Here is a 23,907-nt window from a genome sequence, read left to right as displayed (position 1 = left end):
TGCTGTAGCTCCTTATGTAGGAAAGTGCACTCTTTTTGCATGGTTGCCCCACTTTTTGCTAAACTGCTGATGTGCTTTGACTGAGTGTGCCCTGGGTTCCTGCCAAACAGGTACCCAGGGCGTATGTTCTTTCCCTACACTGCATTGAAAACAAAACCCAATTGGTACTCTTTGGCCACAGGTCAGTCCCTTGTAAATGGTACCACAGGTACTGTGGCAAGGAAAGGCCCTAAGGGGGGGAGAGAGACAGACAGACAGAGAGAGAGACAGACAGAGAGAGAGAGACAGACAGAGAGACAGAGACACAGACAGAGAGACCGACAGACAGACAAAGAGACAGACAGACAGACAGACACAGACAGACAGACAGACAGAGACAGACAGACAGACACACACACACACTTTTTATGCAGGCTGCGTGTTTTGGTGCAAAACAAATGGAAGAGCCAACATGGCACACATTCATGTGTGCCATGCCTACAACCTACTGCCCTGGCATAGATTAGCCACCCCTCTAGCTGGGTGCACTATACCAGTGGTGAGGGTACAGTTGCATGACCCCTGTACCTCTACAGTGTCAAAGCCAATTCTTAGACTTTGTAAGTGCAGTAATGCCATTAAGAGTATATGGTGCTGGGAGTTTGTCATTACGAACTCTACAGTACCATAATGGCTTTACTGAAAACTGAGAAGTTTGGTATCAAACTTCTCAGCACATTAAACCCACACTGATGCCAGGTGGGATTTAATGAAAAATGCACACAGAGGGCATCCCAGGAATGTCCCCTGAAAAACAACCTAACACTAGGGTCCAGGCTGAGTGGCTGCTCGCCAGCTGCCGCCACCAGACATGTTTCTGGACCTCTGGGTCAAGACCTGATGCTCCCAGGGGTCTGAAACAATGCACATCCTGGGACAAGGTGCCAAGTCTCCTCCCCCTGGGTGTACAGGGTCCACAAAGGGGAAGCTAAAGGTTTGCTGCCTTTGTGAGCTTCCCCAGGGCTTTTGCTGCTTCTGGCAACTGACCCCACTTTGGGCGGGAGAATCGGCAGGAAAACCAAGTGATAAAGGGAGGTACGCCCAACTTTGCCAACCCCACCCCTCAGGTGGGGGAGGTGAGGTGAAGCACATCACTCAGTCCCCGCCATCTTGGAGATGGGGGGATTCAGCCAAACAGAGTGAGGCATATGCCCCCCTCGACTGGAGAGGGGGGCACCACAAGGAAAGGACCCATTGGTCCCAATCTTTACTTACCTGTAACACCCCTAATTTTAGTATTTAGGGGCAACCCCGATCCTTGCCTCCTCAGACAAGACACAACTAAGAAGAAGAGAAGAAGGACTGAAGAGCCGTGTTGCAACTAAGAAGAGGTGGACGCCTACTGACTTGGCCCCAGCCCTACCAGCCTGTCCCCACCTCGAACCTGCTACAGCAAAATCTCGGTGTTCCTGCAGCCAGCAACCTCAAGAACCTAGAGGACCTGCCCTGCTTTCCACAAGAAAGACTTTGTCTCCTGTGTGCACCGGATATGCTCACCAACCGACTCCAGCCAAAACCGTGTGTCTGCACCACTCTTCACCCGTCGCCTACGGCCTGAGTTGGAGTGGCCCAACACCACGAGGTGGTTTCTCCAGCGATCCTGTCCTGAGGTCTGGTGATATCGGACCTGCCTCAAATCTCCCAGCGAATCCTGCAGACTCTTTCTGGAGGATTCCCCCGACCACCACCGGAGCTGGTAAGGAAACTCAACGCCTAAAGACACCCTGCACCCAAAGTCCCACAGCCTTGAGTGGCCCAACCGATGGTGTCCCCGCATCCCCAGGCATCCCAGCTTACCTCTCCAACAAGTGGTCACCTCCAGAAAATCTTCGTCCCCGCAACAGCAGTCTTTGTTGAACCTGGAGAATCGCCATTGAAATCAACAGGGTACCCAGAATCAAACCTATACCATGCACCCAGCTGCTGCTGCACGTGTACTTTGGGTGCTAAATCGGATCCACCCCTTTGCCCTGAGCTAAACCTCAGGAGCTTTGCTCCTACAACCTTGTGGCCTGCTTGTGAGCAGCCACCAACTGGAGACCCTGTATCCCCCAATGGGAAACATTGGGCCTCAGCACTCTGCACTCAGCCGCCCTATTGCTGCTGAGGGTGTTTTGAGAGTGCATCCTTGACCCTGGGGGAACTCTAGTTCTAACCCCAGAATACCAACTCCCACAACAAAGTACTTACCTGTTAACTGATAACTTCATTTCTCTACATAGGAATACATTGACTGTTTTTCCTTGAAAAAAGTGTGTTGTTGGTTTTGTATTGAACTATAAAACTCTGCAAAGAACTAACATTTGCTTACTTACCTTTTCTCTAGGAAATATCCCAGTGTAAAATCTAGGTGTATAAAACAGAGTAGAACAGTAATCAAGAAAGTAATCTGCAAATTAATTCAAAGTAAGCTAACAGTAATTTCTACTGTATTGAAAGCATTTACAAACCTGTAACAAAGTCATTTTCATTCAGCTTGCTTATATTGTTCAACCTGCCTTGACACTTATCAAATACACTTACCTGTGTCAGGCTTGCTTGGTTATAAGAAATAAATACAACTACATTTTATTTTTATAGAAATGAAATTGGTCTGATTTCAGTCTTTCAGTGGGTGACCTATTGAGTGTGTACATCAAATGCTTAACACTACTATCTGATAAAACCTTACTGCTCGCCCACACTACCACAAATAGAGAGTAAGCTGAAGGGCCTTGCAGAACGGGGAGGAAGAGCGGGTCCAGAAGTAATCTGTGGCTAGAATCGTCTCTACCAGATACATCGTTATCAAAGGTAAGTAACTTGTACATCTGATAGATACTACTAGCCGCAGATTCCTTAACGTAGAATTAGATGCCCTACCAGTACCCCGAGGGGAGGAGGGCCTGTGAGAGAACCTCACCTAGCTTGGAATAAACACAGGGCCCCAACAGGGGATGTGTAAGGGGGGCAGGAGGGACGGCTCAGCCCCCACCAAGCAGAGGTAAGCAAGAACAAGAGAAGGTAAGGCCAGGAGACCGCAGCCTACCCGAGGTACAAGGGTCATCTGCCAGAAGAAACCCTCAGAGGGACAGCCAGTGTCAAAGAGTACCAAAATAAGAAGGAACCACCCAAATCTGAGGAGAAGAAGTGGAAAACGGATGCAGAGACAATCGTAGGAAACACACACATTGCAAAGGGGGCAGTTGAACATGCATCAGCCCGAGGCAGTAGACAACACAAGAATGGCCTACAGCCAAGAAGCACAGGTGTGAAAAAGGAAGACACATCGCGGCAAGCCCCAGCACAGCAAGGGGCAGGACCAGACAGGTACAACTAAAAGCCCACAAAAGGGGACTACAATGACCAGGCATGCACAGCCGACAGCTGGCACCACTAAGAAGTAATGCACTCAGAACAAGCCAAGCGCAAGACAAGGGCAGGGGCAAGACCTCAGAGAAGGACCGCACCGGTGGCACAACCGGACCCATGGAAAGAGGTGGGACCAGCCAAAGAGAAAGAGGAGAAAAAACGTAAGCCGATAACCAGAACACAGGAGAACATCCTGGGTACCCTAGCCCGCCTGGAACACAAGGCAGAGGGCCAGGCCGGAACGTCGGTTAACAAGGTGGAGACACCCCAACACAACGCCGTAGATGGCATACCAGAGCCTGCCTGGCAAGATATTAGTTACTGAGCAGGACAGAACCTGGAGCACTGGAAGCAGCGCCAAGATAGAAGAAGAAGCCCGCATCCCACGGTATACAGGGACGCCAGAGAAAGCGAGGAACCCGAGAAGGTGTTCTCACTCGCCCAGCTTAAGACAGAGCTACACAATAGCTAAAAGTACCCCACCTAGGGTATGACACGTCCCAAACAACCCATGGAAACATCTCTTAGGGAAAAAATCCTGCAGCAGAGGTCAAGAAACGAAAGGAACCCGCAGAAGCACCACATATGGCTTACCGATCAGCCAAAATTACACAGATGGCCCAATCTGAGGACCCATATGGCTTTACCAACAGCCAAAAGAAAAACACACCACTATATCAAAAGGGCTGTACCAGCAGCCATCAGCAGAGGGGTCAACTTAAGGACACTGAAGGTATCCACACAGAACACTCAGACGGCCAACTGAAACACTAGGCCGAAACAGCAAAGTGGATTAAATGCCTCCCCCAAAGGCACCTGAGTACCAACAAGTCAAAGCCTACGGCTGAGGAGGAGGAGGACCGAGCCCCACAAGTCTTTGAATAGCGGAATCCGAGTGGGTGTAAAATAAAAGAACCCCATCAAATGGCAGGTCAACAAGATGCTTCCTAATATTTTCTGGAAAAACACCATCCCACAACCAAGCATGGCGGCAGAGAGCCACAGAACTTGCCATAGTGCGACCGAGGGAATCAGAAACATCCAAGGCTTAACGAAGGATAAACGGAGCAAACTCCCGACCATCTAGCACATGGTGAAGCAGCTCAGCGGAGACAGCTTCCTGGGAGGAGCAAGACAAGAGGGACTCAACTGAATCCCATAGGCTGGAGGTAGCCCTGGCCAGCACAGAAAGTGTGTTGAGCTCTCGCAAGGCAGCACTAGTAGAAGCGAAAATGTTACGCCCCAGCAGTTTACGTGACGTAGGGAGTAACACCGAAGGCAAAGAAGGAAAGGCATTCTGCAGAAGAGGGCCCTGGTCGAGGGGTGGATGGAAAGGCAGACTGGATCGTGCAGAGCAGTACGGTGGCGGAGCAGGAGTGGCTGTTGCACCAGATCTCCCGTGGCAGGGTGCCCCCGGAAGAGAGTTGTGGAGCGAAGCCTCAAAAGTAAGAAGCAGCTCCCCCCCACAAGAGCCCTGGTGGAGGACTTCCAACAAATGGTCCGGAGGGAATGGTTTGCCCATCTGTAAAATGCCAGCAGCCGTGGTAATGGCTCGGACAAAGGCAACACTCGCCTCCGTAGGACGACGCTGGGGAGAGAGCAATTCCTCCGTAGGCTAAGGCTGCAAACTTAGCCGCCCATCCCAGAGTCCAGCTGGAGGAAGGAACGGCCAGCCCCTGTAGCAAGGGTGATCCATGGACGAGTGGGGGTTCTGAGGGGTCTCCAAAGAAGGCTGAGAAGCCTGCGGGGCAACCAACCGCGAGTTGTGGAAGAAAGGGTCCGAGGGTGGAGGCCGGGGAGACAGCGAAGAGCCCTCCCTAGAAGACGCCAGGGAAAAAGCAATGACTCAGCGTCCAGTCTCCTGTGAAGAGGAGATGAGGAGATGACAAATCTCATGTGAAGAAGGGGCATCCGGAGACTAGTCGACGACTCGCCACAGGCACCGATGTGTCCACGATGGGCAGCAAAGTGGTCTCCATGGGCGCCGAGTCGACCTCCACCACCACGTGCTCGCTAGGAGAATGGGGCGGGGTCAGAACCGGGTCGGCTAAGGAATGGTGCTGAAAGGGCCCCAGTTCGACCTCAGACGAGGCAGCCGTCTCCGAGGAGGACCGAGAGGGACTCTGGGAGGTGCCCCAGGCCCCGGCTTCCACCCGCAGCACTGCCAGCCCTGGGAGGAAAGCAGTTGGCGCCGGAACGGCATCGGCCCGGCCTCTGGTTAGGCAGCCGCCTGACCAGAGGACCGAGGGGGGCTCGGGGACAAGCCCCGAGTCCCGGCAATCTCCTGCGACACCACAGGAAACCCCGCGGGGATTTGCAGCGAGGCACGGACGCCGTGGGTCAAAGAGGGGAACCTCGTAGAGCAGCACCTCGAAGACACCACACCCCCACAACCTGAAGCCAAACTCATCGGCACAGAGGCCGAAGCCGCCGGTGACTCCGCGGAAGGCCTCTTGCAAGGCAAGGGATCCGCGGATGTCTCAGGCAGAGGAGGGGGCCAAAGAAGCCTGCAGAGCCGAAGAGTAGGCTTTCATTTTGCCCTAGTTACCCCGACACCAGGAAACGGCGGATAGGGTGGCGACAGGCGAGGGCGCACATCCCGAGGGGCACCTGCGCCCTCTGGCGAACGAGGACAAGGCCTCGAAGACAAACTGCAGGACCTACAAGCGGGTGAGGGAGGCCCTTGGGGCTGCGGCGAAGGACAATGCCGCAGTAGGAATCGGCGGCTCCTGGCATCCGAGGTAGGGGACGGACGCTGTGACGATACCGACCTGGATAAGCGGGCTGACAGTAATTTCATGTGAAGAAAGAGGGAGCGACCCCACTTACCAAGAGACAGGGTACCACAAGTAAAGAAACACCTAGATTCACTTGGAACTACTGAAATTACCTCTTTTTTTTTTAATATCATCATATTGCGATAACGGTGTGATTTCGGAGTATCAGGTATCTGCCTCTAGTTTCTTTCCGACAGTGCCCCTCGATCTCTCTTGTCTGGGGAGTTTTATCATCCTCTTGATGATCTTTAGAGGAGTTTCCTTTACCCGTTACATACCATTACCTCTGATTTTGGAGCGGGGGGAGCTAGTCACTTTGACTACTCAACAAGTACCATACTTGTCTACCAGAGGATGCATCGCTTTAATCATAGGACTAGTATTTTTTTTATCTTACTTGGGGTTTAAGATATTTTCAAAACTTTCCCAGAACTTAAATCTCTTACATGTTTTTCCCTTCCTATCGAGTTTATTAATTCTTATGCCCGAGTTCAACCAATCTGCATGCGTTGGGCTGGTAGACCCTATCCATTTAATGCAAATTTCCCTCCTTGCAAGTACTATCAATACAAGTACTATCAATACAAAAAGAAGATGTTCCTGCCCTTTTGTGAGCCCCCCTTCATTTACTGTGTCTTCAATCCCAAACAGGGTAAGGGTGGTACTTACAGTTAGTTGCTTGGTCAGGATAGTGCTCAAGGTCTTACCAACTTCGTCCCAGTATTCTTTCAATTGGGGGCAGTTTTTAAACATGTGGATATCATCTGATTTTTCTTCTCCACATTTTGGGCATTTCTTTATTCCTGCGTTCTTAAACTTGGAAAGCTTTCTTGGTGTCCAGTAAGCCCGATGAATTGTATACAGATGGTTCCTTTTCAGAGCCGCGGATTTCAGAGTGGACCAGCATTTTCCCACTGATTTTTCCCAGATTAAGTCTAGGTCCGCTATTAGTAGATCTTTCCCCTAAATTTGTACTTCTATGTTGGGGTTTGTATCATTGGCATTTATCAGAGCCCAATACCATTTAGCCACTTCTTTTGGTACTTTTGTTGTTTTAACCATTTCTTTTTCCATTTTTTCATTTCCGTTGTTGTTGGTTGGTAATGACTTAGACCAACTTAAAATTTGGTAAAATTTAAATTTGGATAGTGTATTGTTTGTCAACTCTTGAAACTCTGACCATGATTTCAGGTTAGATCCATTTAGTATTTGCCCCCAATACTTTACGTTGGCTCTTTTTAGAGGGAGTACTAATGTGTCTTTAAAGCATTCAGGGGTTCCTGGTGAATTCCAAATAGGAGCCAATTTGCTATAGTACGAAATTTTCAGGATTCCTCTGATTTGTGACCACATCTTTGCTGCATCCCTTAAGATCTTTAATTTTATTTTTTTAAAGTACTTGGGATGTCCGTACTTAAACAAGACGTGATCTTCTGATTCCGTGATCGCTTGTAAGTGCCTCGGGTAGTTTTCGTGACTCATTAGAAGTACTCTAATGTTCTTAAATTGAAAGGCTCTGTAATACTCCACCAGATCCGGGCTAGCCAGTCCTCCATCTTTCTTCTCCCTCCTTATTTTCTTCCAAGAAATCCTCGTGCTTTTCGCAGCCCATATAAAACTTGTGATCTCTCTCTGTGCCTGGACTAATGCAGTTTTCTCAAACTCTAACGGTATTGCATTAAATAGGAATGTAAATTTTGGTATGATGGTCATCTTGACTATGTTTGATCTCCCAATCAGACTTAATGGTAAGGAGGTCCATGTCTTGAGCAGTTTCCTTACATCTCCGGCTACCTTGGTCAGGTTGCGTTGCGGGATCTTTCCTATGTCATGATTCACTAGGATTCCTAGGTATCTAATTTCATTTTTTATGTTGTGACTTTTGAATCGGGTATTCCAAGTCATAATCTCTGTTTTTGTTTGATTTACCAGGTATCCTGAGACTTTCCCAAATGCTCCTATTGTTTCTTCTATTGTATCCTTCGCTCTTAGGTAATCGTCCGTAAAAATCATTAAGTCATCCGCATATAAAGCGATTTTCTTCTCCCATGTGTGATGCTTAAATGGAGTAATTTCTTTACTGTTTCTTAATTTATTCGCTAATGGTTCAATATATAAATTGAAGAGCAAAGGTGAAAGGGGGCAACCCTGCCTCGTTCCTCTGCTTATCTTTATATTTTCCGTGAGATTTCCATTTATTAAAACCTTGGATCTTGGAGCTTTGTATATTTGCTTTACCATATTTATAAAAGTTAGTCCAATGTTGTTTTTGACCATAACTTTCTCTAGGAAGGCCCAATTGACCCTGTCAAAAGCCTTTGCGGCATCAACAGTGAGTATAGTGAGAGGAGTTTTTTCGTTAATTGCGATGTCTATTGCAGTTAAAAGTTGTTGTGTAACTTCGTGCAGTTGGCTCCCTTTGACGAACCCTTTTTGGTCCTGATGCAGCAGTTTCGGCAGTACTTTCCCTAGTCGCGCTGCCATGATTTTAGTAAAGATTTTATAATCTGCGTTCAGCAGTGAAATCGGGCGGTATGACTCGCATCTGACAGGGTCCTTTCCTGGTTTTAGAATAATTGTAATTATGGCATCATTCCAGGAATCTGGTATGGCTTCGTGCTGTTTAAGAATTATATTGATTAATTCAGTAATATGTGGAAGTAGAATATCTCTTAATACCAGATATAGTTCATTCGGTAAAGCGTCCGGCCCCGCTGCCTTTCCTTTTTTCAGACTCTTGATGGCGTCAGCCACTTCGCCTTCTTGGACTTCTTTGTTCAGATCTTCCTTTTCTTCCTCCGTAAGTTTTAGGAGTGGAACATCTTCCAAGTAGGAATTAATCAGCTGATCTTGCGGGTTCGTATCTTCCGTATAAAGCTCTTTAAAGAATTTCCAGAATTCTTGCCTGATGATATTTTCGTCAGAGTTTTGCCCTGTTTGATCATCCTGAGTCTCAGCAATCCAAATCTTGTGGGGACTAAGGAAATTTCAGAGTTCCAGCGAGCGCAAAGTCAGGACAGACAAGTAGTATCTTCTTACAGCCTGCGCAACAGAAATTTCCTAAGGCAAGAGCAATACCCTAAAGGTATTTCACCAAGGGAGTGCAAGAAAAAGCAGAAAACCCTAGCAAAAGAATACACCAAGATTATTTTAGAGAATGGCAAGCTGGCCACCTCACTGAGGTCTAAAATAAAAGTGACTCCCTCACTAAGAAGCTACTTCAAAGTACAACAGCAGGGGCTACAAACAGAGGTTCAGGCTCTCGTGCAGGAACAGTCCCCTCCGGAAATTCTGAGGGGAGAAAGAGAGGAGATCATCAAGCACACGAACACTTCTTCCCCGCAAAAACCAAATCCTCGGACGCCCATCCTAACTGATAAAATAGGCTCGGGCAGTGCAAAGAAAGGGAGAAAAAACAAAAATAAGAAGAAGATCAAATTAGAAACAAAGTGTTTGGAAGACATCTGGAAATCTAACAAGGGAAGCGGAACAGTAGAAGGAGCCGAGGTCCAGAAGGTACATATGGCGGAGGAGGGCATTGAGCCCTCTGTTGAAGCAGCGCACAAGCCTACAGAGAACGAGAATGAGGAAGAGAATGATGCAAGATCGTTAGGGAGTCCTAAAGAAACCTCGAAAAATCATACGGACGAGCTCCTTGAGAAGATATGGGCGGAGATGAAAGAGAAATTCTCCATATCAGAAGCGAAACAAGATAAAATCCAGGAAGTGTGCGAAAAACTGGACAATATGTTGAACGCTCTGGGAGACAGAGTTACGGCAGTAGAGAGGGAAGTTGTTGCCCTGGACAAAAGGGTAGAAAAGAACAGGAAGGAAATAAACTCCCTAAGGTTAGAAAACAAAATCATGAATGAAAAGATGGAGTCCTTAGAAAACCAGGCGAGAAAAAATAATATCAGGATCTTGAATGTTCCCGAGAACCAAGAGGGCCAAGACATTAAGATGTTTGTAGTGGCATTATTGGCAGAAAATTTCCCATGGGCGGACAAAACAATTCTGGAAGAAGACATACAGAGAGCACATAAGGGACCCCTTTGGAAAGAACAAGGAAAGGAAAACCCCAAGGAAGATTTTAGTCAACTTTAAAACGTATGTGCTGAAAGACAGGATCTTGGGAGAGGCATTGAAAAAGGGAACCTACAACAAAGACAGTTGGACTTTTAGAATAAGGTCCGACATGTCAAAGGCCTCCCAGACCAGTCAGTGGGAACTGGGAAATCTAATGTCAGAACTGCAACAACTAGGCGCCACGGTGCAGATGAAATTTCCACCTTCGCTTCACATAATGTGGCGGAATAAAATGCGAAACATGAAAGAGCCAGAAGAGGTGAAAGCCCTCATAGACCTAATGAGAGATCAAATGCGGTCGGAGGAACCACAGAAATAAGTGAACCCACGTAAACGACCTAGTTTACAAAACAAACCCCAATGGAAAAAGATATATAAGCAAAACACAATTAAGTTTAAAGTATAAAACCAGAAGGTGCATGGCAATCAAAAAACTCTTTTTTTAATCGTATAAAGGCAAGAATCACGGGGACGGGAAGCCAAAAGGGTTACGAAGATAACCGAAGGAAAAGAAGATGGAGGCTTCTCCGGGGAGGGTAACATTAAAACACAATCAAGAAAACATAAAAATTACACGACAAAGGGTGGGGAGCAAAATAGGGAAAAAAACAAAAAATTCCTTATTTGCGAGAGTACAGGCAAGGACAAAATGGAGTTACATTTCGTAAATTAAAAGGTAACGCTGGTGCTGAAGTGCGAAAGTGACATGAATAGAAACAATGGGAAGCGCAAGTAGAGTCGTCAAAATATTATCGTGGAATGTAAATGGCCTGAGGACAGAGTAGGAGGAACAAAATTCTGGAATACATCAGAACTGCAGAAAGTGAAATCATAATACTGCAAGAGACCCACCTTTTAAAAGAAGAATGGGATCAAATAATCAAGAACTTATGGTGGATAGATCCCCATGTATGCACCACACAACAATGCAATATCAAGGGAATCGCGATAATTTTCAAAAAGTCACTAAATGCAGTTGTAACCTCCACAGAAGTAGACAGCAAAGGTAGATGGGCTACAGCCAGCATAAAAATTGGCAATACTCCCCTTATGATTGCAGGCTATTATGGACCTAACCTTGACGACGCTGACGCCCTGAGAAAACTGTACTCGCAGTTACTATTAGCCACTTCTCCCATAATACTGGGCGGTGACTTCAACCTAGTGATGGATTTAAGCCTAGACAGATCACCACCTGGGAGACAGGCTAACTTGAAAAAAATGAGAGAGTGGATTGGGATTTACAAAAGAGATCTTTACCTAGTCGACGTTTGGAAAAAAAAGGAGAAAAAAGGCACCCTTTCACCCTGCATAATAAAAAGCTAGGGCATAAGTCACGGATTGACTATTTTTTGGTCAGCAGTGAATTGACAGAGAACGTGAAAAAAGTATCTCACCTACCAGCTCATTTGTCTGACCACTCGGCTGTGCAAATACAACTACAGGTCACAGCAAAATAAATGGAAAGAAGATTCACAGTAGAGAGGACCTTGCTACAAGATGAACATATAATAAGTGAACTGGAAACTGAAACAAAAAAATTCTTTGAATTAAATGCCATAGGTACCACAAAACAAATAACATGGGATGCTTTCAAAGCTGTCCTAAGAGGTAAACTGCTGAGTCTAGGGGCTCGTAAAAATAAGCAATTAAAGCAAGAGATCACAGATCTGGAAAATAACATTCACTCCTTAGACATCGCCATTTCCAACGAACGAGAAGAAGGCAGGAAACAAGAACTTCTCCAACAAAAACAGCATCAGGAAGATAAGATTAAAGAGGTCTTGGAAGAAAGACTAAGAAAGAAATGGGACTCTAGCAAATTAGCAAAGCATTAATATGGTGAGGGCTGTGGAAAGTTGTTGTCAAGGAAACTCAAAACTAATTTAGTCAGAAACAAAGTGAGAAATTACCTCTTAATAATTGAATAGGATCAGCTATATATATCTCATTCATTCAGACTTCCACACAGCTCAAATGGAACACTACAGATTTGCACACAAAAAACAAATGTAATATACACAAAGATAAGGAGCGTTAATCAATATTAAAAAAATACATTTATTCAAATATTTTGCTTCAATAAAATACAGTATAAAACATGACATTTATGCAATAAATAAAACGTAATTCGGAAAATATAAAAACAATCAAGGAGAGACAGACAAAAAGTGAACAAATCAAATCATCATGTTCAAGTAACTCCAAGTGGAATCCATATATTCATAAACATAAGTCTAAAAACTCATTATGATGTTAGACATCAAGAGGTTCCTTGGATGTAACGTATTACACAAACAGAGCGTCGACGCGTTTCGGTGGTATGAACTTATTGATGTATCACTTTCATCAGGACTTGAACAATACTCATCTCTCAAATAGATGATATACAATTCATAAACCTTGTGCGTATGTCACTGAAGATGAGGAATGCCTGCAGAATTACTGTGCATTCATATCGGATCCTTTGGACTACTTCCTGCATCCCTGTCCCAAAGTTCCTAATTACACCAAAATCAAAATGGTGGAACCTTTCTTTTGTGAAGCACATTAGGCAGTCCACCCTAGGGGTGTAATTAGCCTGGTGGTGCAACAAGCCTACTTGAATAGCTAATTTCCCATCTGTCCTTGTGCCAAATGAGCCTCAGAGCAGGGGGTGGCATCTCCCAGGTCGAGGGGAAGCCAGGTGCGCATACCAAAGGGAGCAGGGGCTTTGAAGCCCCTGGCCTTGATATGCTAAGTCACTAGCCATCCTGCTGGAAGAGATGTAAACTGGAGCAGCCATTGTTCTTGGCCTCAGAGTATGGGCTCTCACTTGCAGGGGGGGCAGAAACATGTCTGTGGTGGATGTTTGGACAACGTCAGTCAGCCAGCACACTATAGTGGTATGTTTCTCAGGGGGCTCCTCCAAAGTGCCCTCTGGGTGCATGTCTTAATAAATCCACTAGCATCAGTATGACTATATTAAGACAAGGTGTTTTATACCATACAACATAGGCTTCAGTAAGGCTATCATGTAGCTAGAGTACTTGTAAAGACCAGTGCCCAGTACATATACATATTAAGACGGCTTCTCTGTTTACTTGTACTATCTAGTAATTGAACTAGACAGCACAAGGTCTATAAGGCATACTGTAGGGGTGACTTGCATATATTGCATGCAGTGTCTGTGAGCATGACACACAGAGTGTGTGCCATGTCATGTTTTCACACTTGTGCGTACCATTTCAAGCAGCCTGCAATGGCAGTCTGGATGAGTTCGGGGGGGTTTCCCTTAGGGTGGCACAATACATGTTGCAGCCCTTAGGGACCCTCTTTAGTACTCCTGCCCTATGCATCAGGGGTACCATTTACTAGGGACTTCGAAAGATTCTAAAGGTCTTGCCAACTGCTCTACAACTGATCAGTTACCTTGTTTTAGGGAAAGGGCACTGGTATTGGGGACCAGGCTAGCAGGAACCTAGTGCACTTCAATGAAAACGATCAGATACCTGGCAACAAATGGGGTGACCATGTCAAAAAGGGTCACTGTCTATATCTCTATATCCGCCCACTCATTTCAGAGCTTAAACACAAATCTGTCACTATTTTCAACTACGGGGACGACCTTCAGCTTACTTTCAGTATTGACTCTTCCCTTTCCTCTGTACAAAATGTTCATTCTGTTATGAACTTCATTAGCTCCTGGATGAATTTGAATCATCTCAAACTCAATCCTGATAAAACGGAGCTAGTTCTTACCGGTCCCCTTGGTAACCCCTGGAATTCTACCTTTTGGCTATCCTCACTCGGTTCCCCTTCTTCCCCTGTTGATTCTGTTAAGAGACTTGGTATTACCATCTGCAAGGACCTCTCAATGAGGGCACAAATTAATTCAGTTATTTCCACCTGTTTTTTCCACTTACGTCGTATCTGCAACATCAGCAGACTCCTCTCTCACGAGGCTCTCGTACAGGCCATCCTGGGACTCGTTATTTCACGTTTGTTTATGCGAATGTCCTTTACGTGGGCATACCAGCATATCAATCTAAACGCCTTCAACTTATTCAGAACCAGGCGGTCAGGTTGGTCTATGGTCTGCCAAAATCTACCCGCACCAAGCCCCTTTTAAAGAATCTTCATTGGCTCCCAGTTGCTCAGCGCAGCCTCTTCAAACTCGGCTGCCTGATCCACAAAGCTCTTTCCTCCCAGGGACCTTCTTTTATTTCTTCCCTCTTGCACCGTTATGTTCCCCAGCGTGATCTTCGCTCTTCTAGTCACGATCTTCTCACCCCAGGTCTCTTCAAGCGTAAAAAACATGGTAGTTTGCGTTTTTCCATTCAGGCTCCTCTTTTTTGGAACTCCATTCCCCCTGCACTTCGCCTCCTCCCATCCTATGTTCATTTTAGAAAATCTTTGAAAACCTGACTTGTTTCATTAGCCAACAACTAGCGCATTCGATCTGTACTGGCCAGCCCTCCCACCCCAGCGCCAAGAAACCGTAGGTGTACCTGTGCTTCATAAGTTCTATTTTTCATTTCATTTCATTTCAAGCCAGAGTTTACAAAGGACAATGACACAAGCCAATTAAAAATATGGGCAGAGAGTGGGTGGGGCTTCCACTGCATACTCTATTGCAGCACGACTCGCAGAGCAAGCAGTGCATGCGCGCTGCTGCTAAGCTCGACCTAAAAAGATGTTAATGTAACCTGTAAGGTACAATGGCCAAGGCATAGGCATGCGAAAACCACTGTGTATGTACCTTGGTGATATTTTTCTGGTATAATATAGCATATGGTGAATACATTCCGGAGGAGCTGGTTTTCAGAATCTGTCCTTGGCTAACAGTGTTATGCTGTACATGATCTTTGGGTTAGGCCAAATGGTATACAGTGCTTACCGTTAGATGACATGGTTAATAAATATTTATTACTAGATTACATTGTAGTATAGTTGTAAGTCAGTCAGCTGCAGTTCTAATGTAAGAATGCTGCTAATTTGCCACTGCTGACAGCTCTCTGTTTCTTCAGAGTGTTCTCCAAGTCTTAACACCATTCAGTATCCAGACTTGTTTATTTGTTCTATGCAAAAGTCCCACCTATTTTCTTTAATGCTTCTTTTCTGTAGGTGCCAATTTAGCATAACTGATTGGGTTCCGCTTAATATCACGCCCCACGCATAGAACTTAACTAGCTAGGGTACACATGTATAAGTAAAATTAAGTATCTCATTAAATTCAGGAAGTGTTTAGGACACTATTCTGGTAACGAGATATGTATACTGAATATCTTACCTTGTCATTTTTGTCAGAGTATTCGGTTGTTTTCAGCTTTTTCCAACAGTCAAGATGAAGCTCTACTTTACATAGCTGACAGCAGAATATACGTATAAATCCCTGGAACAAAGGTATAAAATGTGAAATATTAAAAAAAATTAACACATTTAATATAATACAATCTTAAATTAGTTACTTATCTTTGGTAACGCTCTTCCTGGTGGATGATCAAACCACAGATTCCTCACTTTTAAAATATTCCCAGGAGCCAATCTACATCAGCAGAACTTTAGCAGAAGTGCTCCTATGTACCAGCAGATGTCGTCATGCGGCTCCTCCAAACCGGAAGCGTCAAAAGCTGAATGTAAGCCTCAGCCCTGCGTGCTGACATTAGCATGAAGCTTTCCATTTCTGTGCCCTCAGAGGGGGAACGTCGAACAATTACTGGTGACAGTGTGGCAATCTCTGGTTTGGGCCATTTTAGATGTTAACTGGGGTGGGTGGAATATGAGGGTAGAGTTAACCTCAGAAAGAACGTTTGGAAGGTAAGTACCTTGTTCTTCTGATGGATACTTCTAACCGCAGATTACTCGCCTTTAGAGTAAATAACAAAGTAGTACTGCTCCAAAATGGAGGCTCTGGGCAGTGGACGGAGGTCAAAGTAGTGACCTTCTGAGAAATGACTGCGAAGGCTGATATCCAGAACAGACAGCCCCGATAATAATAGACTTTGCCCTCGTGAAAGGGGTTCTCAGGCATCCGGCGGAGCTGCTTCTTGTCCAGTGCGTAACAGGAAACGCACATTACAACGTGGGCTGAGCCATGCGTTATGTTTCGCGCAAGCGGAATCACACTTGACTTAACCACACACATGCGTGGTTAAGGCAGTGCGCAGTCTAGATGCGAGGATGGGCGGGGAGAGTAACAGGAAGGATCAAGATAGGAAGCTCGAGAATACGGTCTGGTAAGTGGGGCTGGGTGCCTACCTGATGATATTTTGTCTGGTCAATGTAACAGCTCAATGTGCTCTATGGATCAAGATAATGGAGTCTCTCCTCCTCTTTAGAGGGATGACGTGGAGTGAAGAATGTTGTCACAGTGATTGAATGACCAACGTGGTGGGACGTCACAACCTTAGGGAGAAAAGTCGCTTGGATCCTCAACACCAACTTGACTGGGAAGAAAACAGTGGAGGGTAGCATACAGACCGCATTTGCGGCTCACTTACACGGCATGCCGACATGATGACAATAAAAAAGACTGTCTTCAGAATCAAGAGGGTTAAGGAGCAGTAATATATAAGCTCAAATGGAGTGCAGATAAGAAATGTCAAGGTCAGATTAAAGTCCCACAGTGGCATGAAAAATAGTTTGGGATGAATATGCGTCAAACAATAAAGAAACACATCACAACTGGTGATATAAAAAAAGGATGGCTGGTCCAATAAACACAGAAAGGCGAAAAGGATAAATGGGTAACCTTTGATTAGATTCACTGCAAGGCCAGAGAACAGACAAGAGAACATCAAAAGGTTTGGTTTCTAAAAGGTTCAGTGTCTCGAACAGCACACCAGGCAACACATTTGTTCCAGCACCCGACATATATGGACTTTGTGGAAGGGCATCTACCAGCAAGGATAACACCTAGCATTAGGGTCCGCAATTCAGCTGCATTCAACTATCGCTGTTCAATCACAACTCAAGGAGGTTTAAGTTGTGGAGCTTCTGATACAGGATCCTGCCCTGCTGCTGGGAATGATGATCCTCTCAAAGCGGAAGCCTGTTCAGAGGATAAATGCTCAGGCTCAGAAGCTCTCTGTACTACACTCTCTTGACCTAAGTCAGGGAAATCAAGATGACTTTGACCCGGACTTTCTCGAGCTTCAGAACCAGAGACAGGAGAGGTATCGCTGAGCAGAACTGCAGGAGTCTATCACTTCAATCCAGCCAGAATGCCTCTCCTGATGAGTGTCTTGGAGGAAATCCCAGGATTCAAAATGGGAGACACCTCACAGTCCAGAGGGTGGAAACTAGATCTAACCAGGGCTCCTCAAAGTGTTCAAAGGCACCCTGCACCACCTTGGGATGGGTGCGCCACTCATGATCTGCACAATGATACCTGTTTCTTTTACCCACTATGGTATTAAGCCACTCCGCTAGGTGGTTGTTGACCAAGATGATGTTCTTTTGTTCCAGCCTCCTCGAGAGGCACACAGCCTCCTTGAACAGGGTTGTGGACTCCACTTTACTCTGCCGGTCTCAGTACCACATTCCAATAGTGCTGTCCATGAGAACCTGCATCAGTCCCCCTTAGAAGGGTGGCAGGAAGGATTTGAGGGTCAAGCAGATTGCCTACAACTCAAGTAAGGTGATGTGGAAAAGGACTTGTGCCAGAGGCTACTGATCTCCACATCCTATAGGCATTTCAATGCTTGGATATGCCACCATGTGTTGTGGATGGGGAGGTGGGGGAGAAAAATGCATGAAGGCCACTATGTCCAGAACTTCCCCAATGCACTGGTGTCTCTGTGTGCAGCTCAGAATGTTGATGGGCAAACTTAATGTCAAGAGTGCTGCTGCAGTCCAGGCTATCACCAGCCTGCCTTCAGCAGCCAGTCATCACAGTAGAGGAATACATTTTACTTTGGACCTCTGATAATGAGCCACAATCACCGTCATCACTTTTGTTAACACCTGAAGGGCAGAACCAAGGCAGAAGAGGAGCACAGTAAATTGAAAGTGTTCCTTGCCTAAAGTAAATCGCAGGTAACTCCTGTGGGACTGCAGGACGGATAGATAGAAATATGCACCCTGCAAGTTCAGGGATATGATCAAATTTCCCAGGTCTAGGGCAGACTGAATTTGAGCCAGCATGAGCATTTATAGTTTTGCAGAAAAGAAATTACCAGGCAAAGATCAAGGACAGGACTGAGGCTACGTTCTTTTTGTGGGAGAAGGAAGTAGTGTGAAAAGCATCCTTTGAATTTCTTTCAGTCTGGTGCCGTTTTCCGTGGCGCCATTAGAAAGTAAAAGCATCAGGGAATTTTTCTTGGCATCAGCCGAAGATAAGAAGGGAGGACATGAAGAATACGACTTGATCACTTTGAATGATCTGTAAAGCCCTTTTGTCTGACATAATCCATCTGTGGTGAAAACCTTGAATACTTCCTCACACTGGCTTGACATGAGCCACTGAGAACAAATTAAAGTTGCAAGCCGTTGCAATGTGGGGGGAGTTATTGGAGGGCTCTTGGCCCTTCTACCCTATGAGGTGTCTGCTGCAGTCGTGACCATCGGACTATAGGACTGGCTGCTGTACTACTGGTCGGTAAAGCAGGCATTGCATGTAGGCCAGGTCCCCAGGATTGCCTCGGAATTTCCGAAAATGATTGGGAAACTATTTTGCTAGCGTTGGAAACCCCAAAGATGTGCAGTGCTCAGCTGTTTTTAATCACCCGGTCTGCTAGTTCTCCTTGGAGTCTTTACCAGTCGAAGGATATATTCATTAGGGACACTTCACATCAGCAGACAATTTGGTCGACCTCACCCATGGATGGATTCTAAATCAGACACTGGTGCCAAAAGTTCTTCCAAGCAAAGAGTAGAACGCAGGTTACGTTCTTCGCTAGATCATGTCCATCATGTATAGTAAGAGCCACAGAAGCTCTGATGTATTCCAGGACTGCTAGAATTGTTCCGCTGGCCTTGTTATACATACCATGAGTGTACCTGCCCAGCAAACAAACCACATTTATGGACCTAAGGGCCAAGCTAGCAGAAGAGAATATCTTTGCACGAAAAGTGTCAATCCTTTTGGATTCCCTATCTGGACAAGTTAAGGACTGCTTAATGAGGCTCGCAGGAGTACGAGGTTTAGTTAGAAGGTCTGGATCATCAAGCATAGGTCTATTGGCTGGCTGACTGGCAATCTATCAAAGCACTAGTGAAAGCATCATTAAATGGGAGCAAATACTCCAATGATGTTGGCCCTGGTTGGAGAATTTCTGTTCGAACATTTACTTTTGTCTCATTGGAGAGTAACTGCAGATCTAGCACCTCAGCTGCTCTCTGGAACACCACTACAAAATGTGGCACATCCTTTTGTTAGTGGCCCATATGGTGAGCAAAGCTGTTTCACAGATTTGTCTAACTCACTGGCATTTTGTAAATCCAAATATAATGCCTCAGCATAGAGATAAGGAGAAATACATCACTCATCATCAGTGTCCCCAGAGAGGGTGTGTGTCTCTTGTAAAGGGTCGGAGTCAGAGCCAAAAAGAAGGACGCCACTACTGATAGCTTTGTTGCAATAGAAGCAGCAGGTTAGAGTTAGGCTGCATAATAACTGATTGCACTTTCATGATCTAGCAGCACAACATCAGTCGAGTTCAGGGTCTGAATTGGGCATCAGTGGAATATGTTTTGGCATCATGAGAACTAACGCAAAACTTGGTTTTAATGTGGAAGTCTGTACCGGAGATGGTGTGGGTCCAGTAATAAGTCCCAAGGGGACAGAGTGTCAGGTGAGGACCACCGGATGGTAAGTTGCTGTATTTTTCACCAATGTTTCACAAAGACACATGTGTCTAGAGATAACAGCACTATCTTCACCTTCTTTGGTGAAAAACTTCAACTGTGAAGTAAACGTACTTGCATTTACCAGAATGCAATGAGGTGAACTGTGCTGGGATGAGAGGCAGTGTGCTCCCTCCGCCTTGTTATTAAAAGGATCCCTTGAGCCAACGAGCTGACTTGGGATGTGCCTGTGGAGTGATACTGTGACCTGTGAAGGCTTGGGCAGCATTTCAGCAACCCCAGATGAGCGTTCTCTGCTCTCTACTACTTCTGCTCTCTACTGATGAAGGTCTAAATCCAGAAACACACTACCTGTACCAACTTTGGTGAAAAACTACAACTTTGAAGTAAGCGTACTGCAGTTACCAGAATGCAATGGGGTGAACTGTGTTGGGATGTAGAGGCAGCGTGTTCCCTCCTTGGAAATAAATTCCAATCTCTGAGCTCGAATGAAAGAGGTCTAGGTTGGTTTCATTCCAAGCTGGTCCTCTGCATCAGTAAAGCTGAATAAGCTGCCCAGCAGCATATCCATAGTCTCGCCTGACCACTCTCTAAAACCCAAAGAAGTTCATCTAGTTATGAGGGGGCAAAATTACAGAGGGGCAGGAAAAATGGTCTCAGAAGATTATCTGTCAAAGAAGGAGCCTACATTTATGCTATACCCCACAAACTGTTGGTTTAACACACTCTTAGACTAGACAGACTAGCGAGTCCCGATGCCTTATGTGCCAAAAGCATTCGCAAATACTTTACAACCCAATGCAGGCAGTTATGAGACTTTATGCAGTAGAGCGTCCGAAAATATGTTACAATTAATCTTGTAGGCTGAACACAAAGGTTGAATGGTTAGGATGAAAAGGTAGGGAAGCAAGATCTGATGGGGACAGGACTTGGCCTTTTTTGGATGCTTGCTACTGCTCAAGTAGAATGAGTCTGTCCTACATGGTGTAGACTGTATGTAATATCGTTTCATTGAAGGGCAAAAAGGTTGAGACAGGTCTGCATCTAAGGATATGGGTAAAGAAAACCCTAGTTTGTGTTGTATGGAGGTCAAGCTCTAAAACGTCTGCTGCCTTTGGGACAGAAGCTTTACAGGATTAATTCTCTGCTGGCAAAACTGTCCATCAGGGACAACTGACTCCCCTTCTGAGGAGCTATCCAAACCACAGGAATTCTGCAGGTCCATAAGCAACCTCATTTCAAAATGCTCTGATAGAAGCAAATTATCTACCTCACTGTTATTCTGCGTAGGAGGGCATTCCTCAAGAAATGGAGGGCATCGGAGTGAGGCTCAGATAAGCAAATCTGACAAGAGAATGAAGTCTAATAGCTTTTACATAATGCACATCGATACCTTCCTAAGAAGTCACCATTCCATTTAGACAGATTTTAAAAATAAGATCTATCTTAGGAGCAGGAGAATAGTTGATGATAGGCAGCAGGCTATGGCAGAGGTCAATGCTGTAGGCATGGAGTATGATGCTGTTAGAGCCTTGATCATCTTCTAGAAAACCCAGCATGGTGCCAATAGATCTGCAGCATTTGTTGAAAGCTGTTGTTAGCAGGGCGACAGACTCAGGACCCAAATTTCAAAGGTAAATTCATACTGCGCCTCAGATGAGCCAGAAACAGTAACTGCATCAATGGGCACACCAGAAATTCAATTTGAGAAAAATATTGCAAGAATGTCATCTTGAAATGTTTTAACTTAATCAACACAATCTCCATAGGGAAGAAAACATGCCTAAGAAAGTTTTTCAAGGTAAGGTTCCAAGGAGGTGGAATTATACAGTCTGTCTCTCTGACTATAGTTACTGTGGTGCAAAGATGAGAAAAGCAACGTACGCACCAGTAATGGAAAATTGCCAGAAACAATTTCAGGGCCGAGCCTGATGACTGGCATGTGTTCAACATGTGCAGAAAGGAACATCATTTCGAACGTTGTTAGTGGAGGAGCGCAACAATTCTTTCATTGAACAGTTCATATTTATTTACATTTTAGAGAGTTAAAGAAATACTTGAGCTATTAATAACAGTGGAGCACTTTAGAAAATGACATTGACATTTCAGCAGAATCATCTCAATTACATTGGGCGGTTTTATTTGTGTGGGTGTTCGTGCTACCGGACTACAGGCTGTGGTATAGCAGGGAAGTGGAAACAGGTACTTAAGGGAATTCAGGACAGACCTTTGTACTTTTTTTGTAACATCACACAGATTTAAATGTTGATGTTCTACAATTTAATAACACATTTACAGTTTGAGGCATAAGGCCACATGTCATTTGCCTAGAGTGACCAGTTTTGATCAGGGACCAAGACTGGGGCAAAAACAAGGTCTCCAGGGTACAAAGTAAACAACTTATCCTCTAGCCCTCTAAGAGAGGAGAGAATAATGTTAGCTGGTTTTAAGATGACCACATTACAGGTGAACGGAAAAGGCACTATTAGCAGACTCACACACAGCCTCCCTCCACATCCCTGCAATAGCACAAACATTCACATGCCTCCCCATGCACACCCTGCCCCAGATATCAACTAATTGCAGGATCTTTACAAGAGTTTAAAGAACTGGAGTAGCATCAGAGTCCCTGGTTACTTTACCTCAAAATCGGGATCAGTGAAGTAAATTTGCTTTTTGTTTAGCCCCTGGCATTGTGAATAGCGGCATACTGCATCGGGTTTCGGAGGGAATTTACACTCGTCAATAAACTTCTCTAACAGCACCTGAGTAGGGAAAAAAGGCAGGTAGACATCCTAGAATTATTTTACAATCAATAAAAAAACACGTAAATAAAGAAAAAAGATGAAATAATCAAAGTAGTTAGGCAATAAGTACTAAGGTATATACACACACAAAACTCTTCTATTAACATTAGAATTTAACACAATGAACGTTCATTACTTTTTCTGATGAATGCCACCCCATCTGCTCTCAATTGGTTAGTAATATTATTTTCTCATAGCATACTGCACTATAGCACAGACCTAAAAAAATACAAAAACTACAGAGTAAGAAAAATGCACCAGTAACAAATTACCACTGCAATGATAATGATTCGGGTGAAGTATGCTACTGGGGAAGGAGGCAAAATGTTATGGGCTAAGAGGAATGTCATGGCATGTGGGTTGCTTATATGAACCGTTCTAAAATAGCATCAATTCCCAAATCTGTAAGTTTCAAAGATAAATAATGACAAAACTGAAATAATAACAAGGGATGGTAAAGTTTAACAGAACAACAAACAATTACATACAGTGTGATCTTGGTAACCTATGACCGGCAGAAAACATCACATGAATTATCATAAATAAACCAATGAAAGTTTTACAGTTAACACAGGATATAGATATATATATTGGAGACTGTGTGAACTGCGCTGACAGGTTATGCTGCCGGCCAACACTTGTTGTGGATTATTCAAATCCATGGATGTCCAGCCATTCGACGGACACCTGCGGTACACACTGTGCAATATCCAGCGACAGGCTAAGGGCGTGGATGCACAGTGATTTGGTTCCCCCTGCTAAGAGTAATTTGGCCAAGGAGGATGATTAAATAATGATACGAGAGACGACAACGGCACACCATTTTTGACATTGGAGAGAGAGGAGTCATATTGGACATTGCGCTTTGAATTAATTTGAATGACATCCAGGGTGCCAATGCGGTAATGCTTAAACATAAAATTGTGTAAGAACAATCAAATGCTCCCATTGGCCAGGAATTCACCAATAATAACAGGGGCATAATGTTTTAAAGGCGCCAATCACAGAGCAATATGTTGAATGACTTAAAAGCGTGGAAGAAGGCATAATCGGCGAAA

At 45.0% G+C, this 23,907-nt stretch overlaps 1 protein-coding gene across 1 annotated transcript in view; it reads right to left on the bottom strand.

Moving 5' to 3' along the window:
* LOC147698809 (E3 ubiquitin-protein ligase TTC3-like) overlaps positions 1-23,907 on the bottom strand; it is a 1,497,644-nt gene that overhangs the window by 840,124 nt on the left and 633,613 nt on the right. Inside the window, exons 22-23 of the mRNA XM_086935406.1 lie at positions 22,685-22,807; positions 15,526-15,627 (exon numbers count right to left, since the gene is read on the bottom strand). Of these exons, the coding sequence (XP_086791532.1) occupies positions 15,526-15,627; positions 22,685-22,807 (225 nt within the window). The remainder of the gene's footprint in view (positions 1-15,525; positions 15,628-22,684; positions 22,808-23,907) is intronic.

Source organism: Lissotriton vulgaris, chromosome 8 (assembly GCF_964263255.1).
Source record: "Lissotriton vulgaris chromosome 8, aLisVul1.2, whole genome shotgun sequence".
Classification (NCBI taxonomy): Eukaryota; Metazoa; Chordata; class Amphibia; order Caudata; family Salamandridae; genus Lissotriton; species Lissotriton vulgaris.
This window is presented reverse-complemented; position numbering and strand designations above follow the sequence as displayed.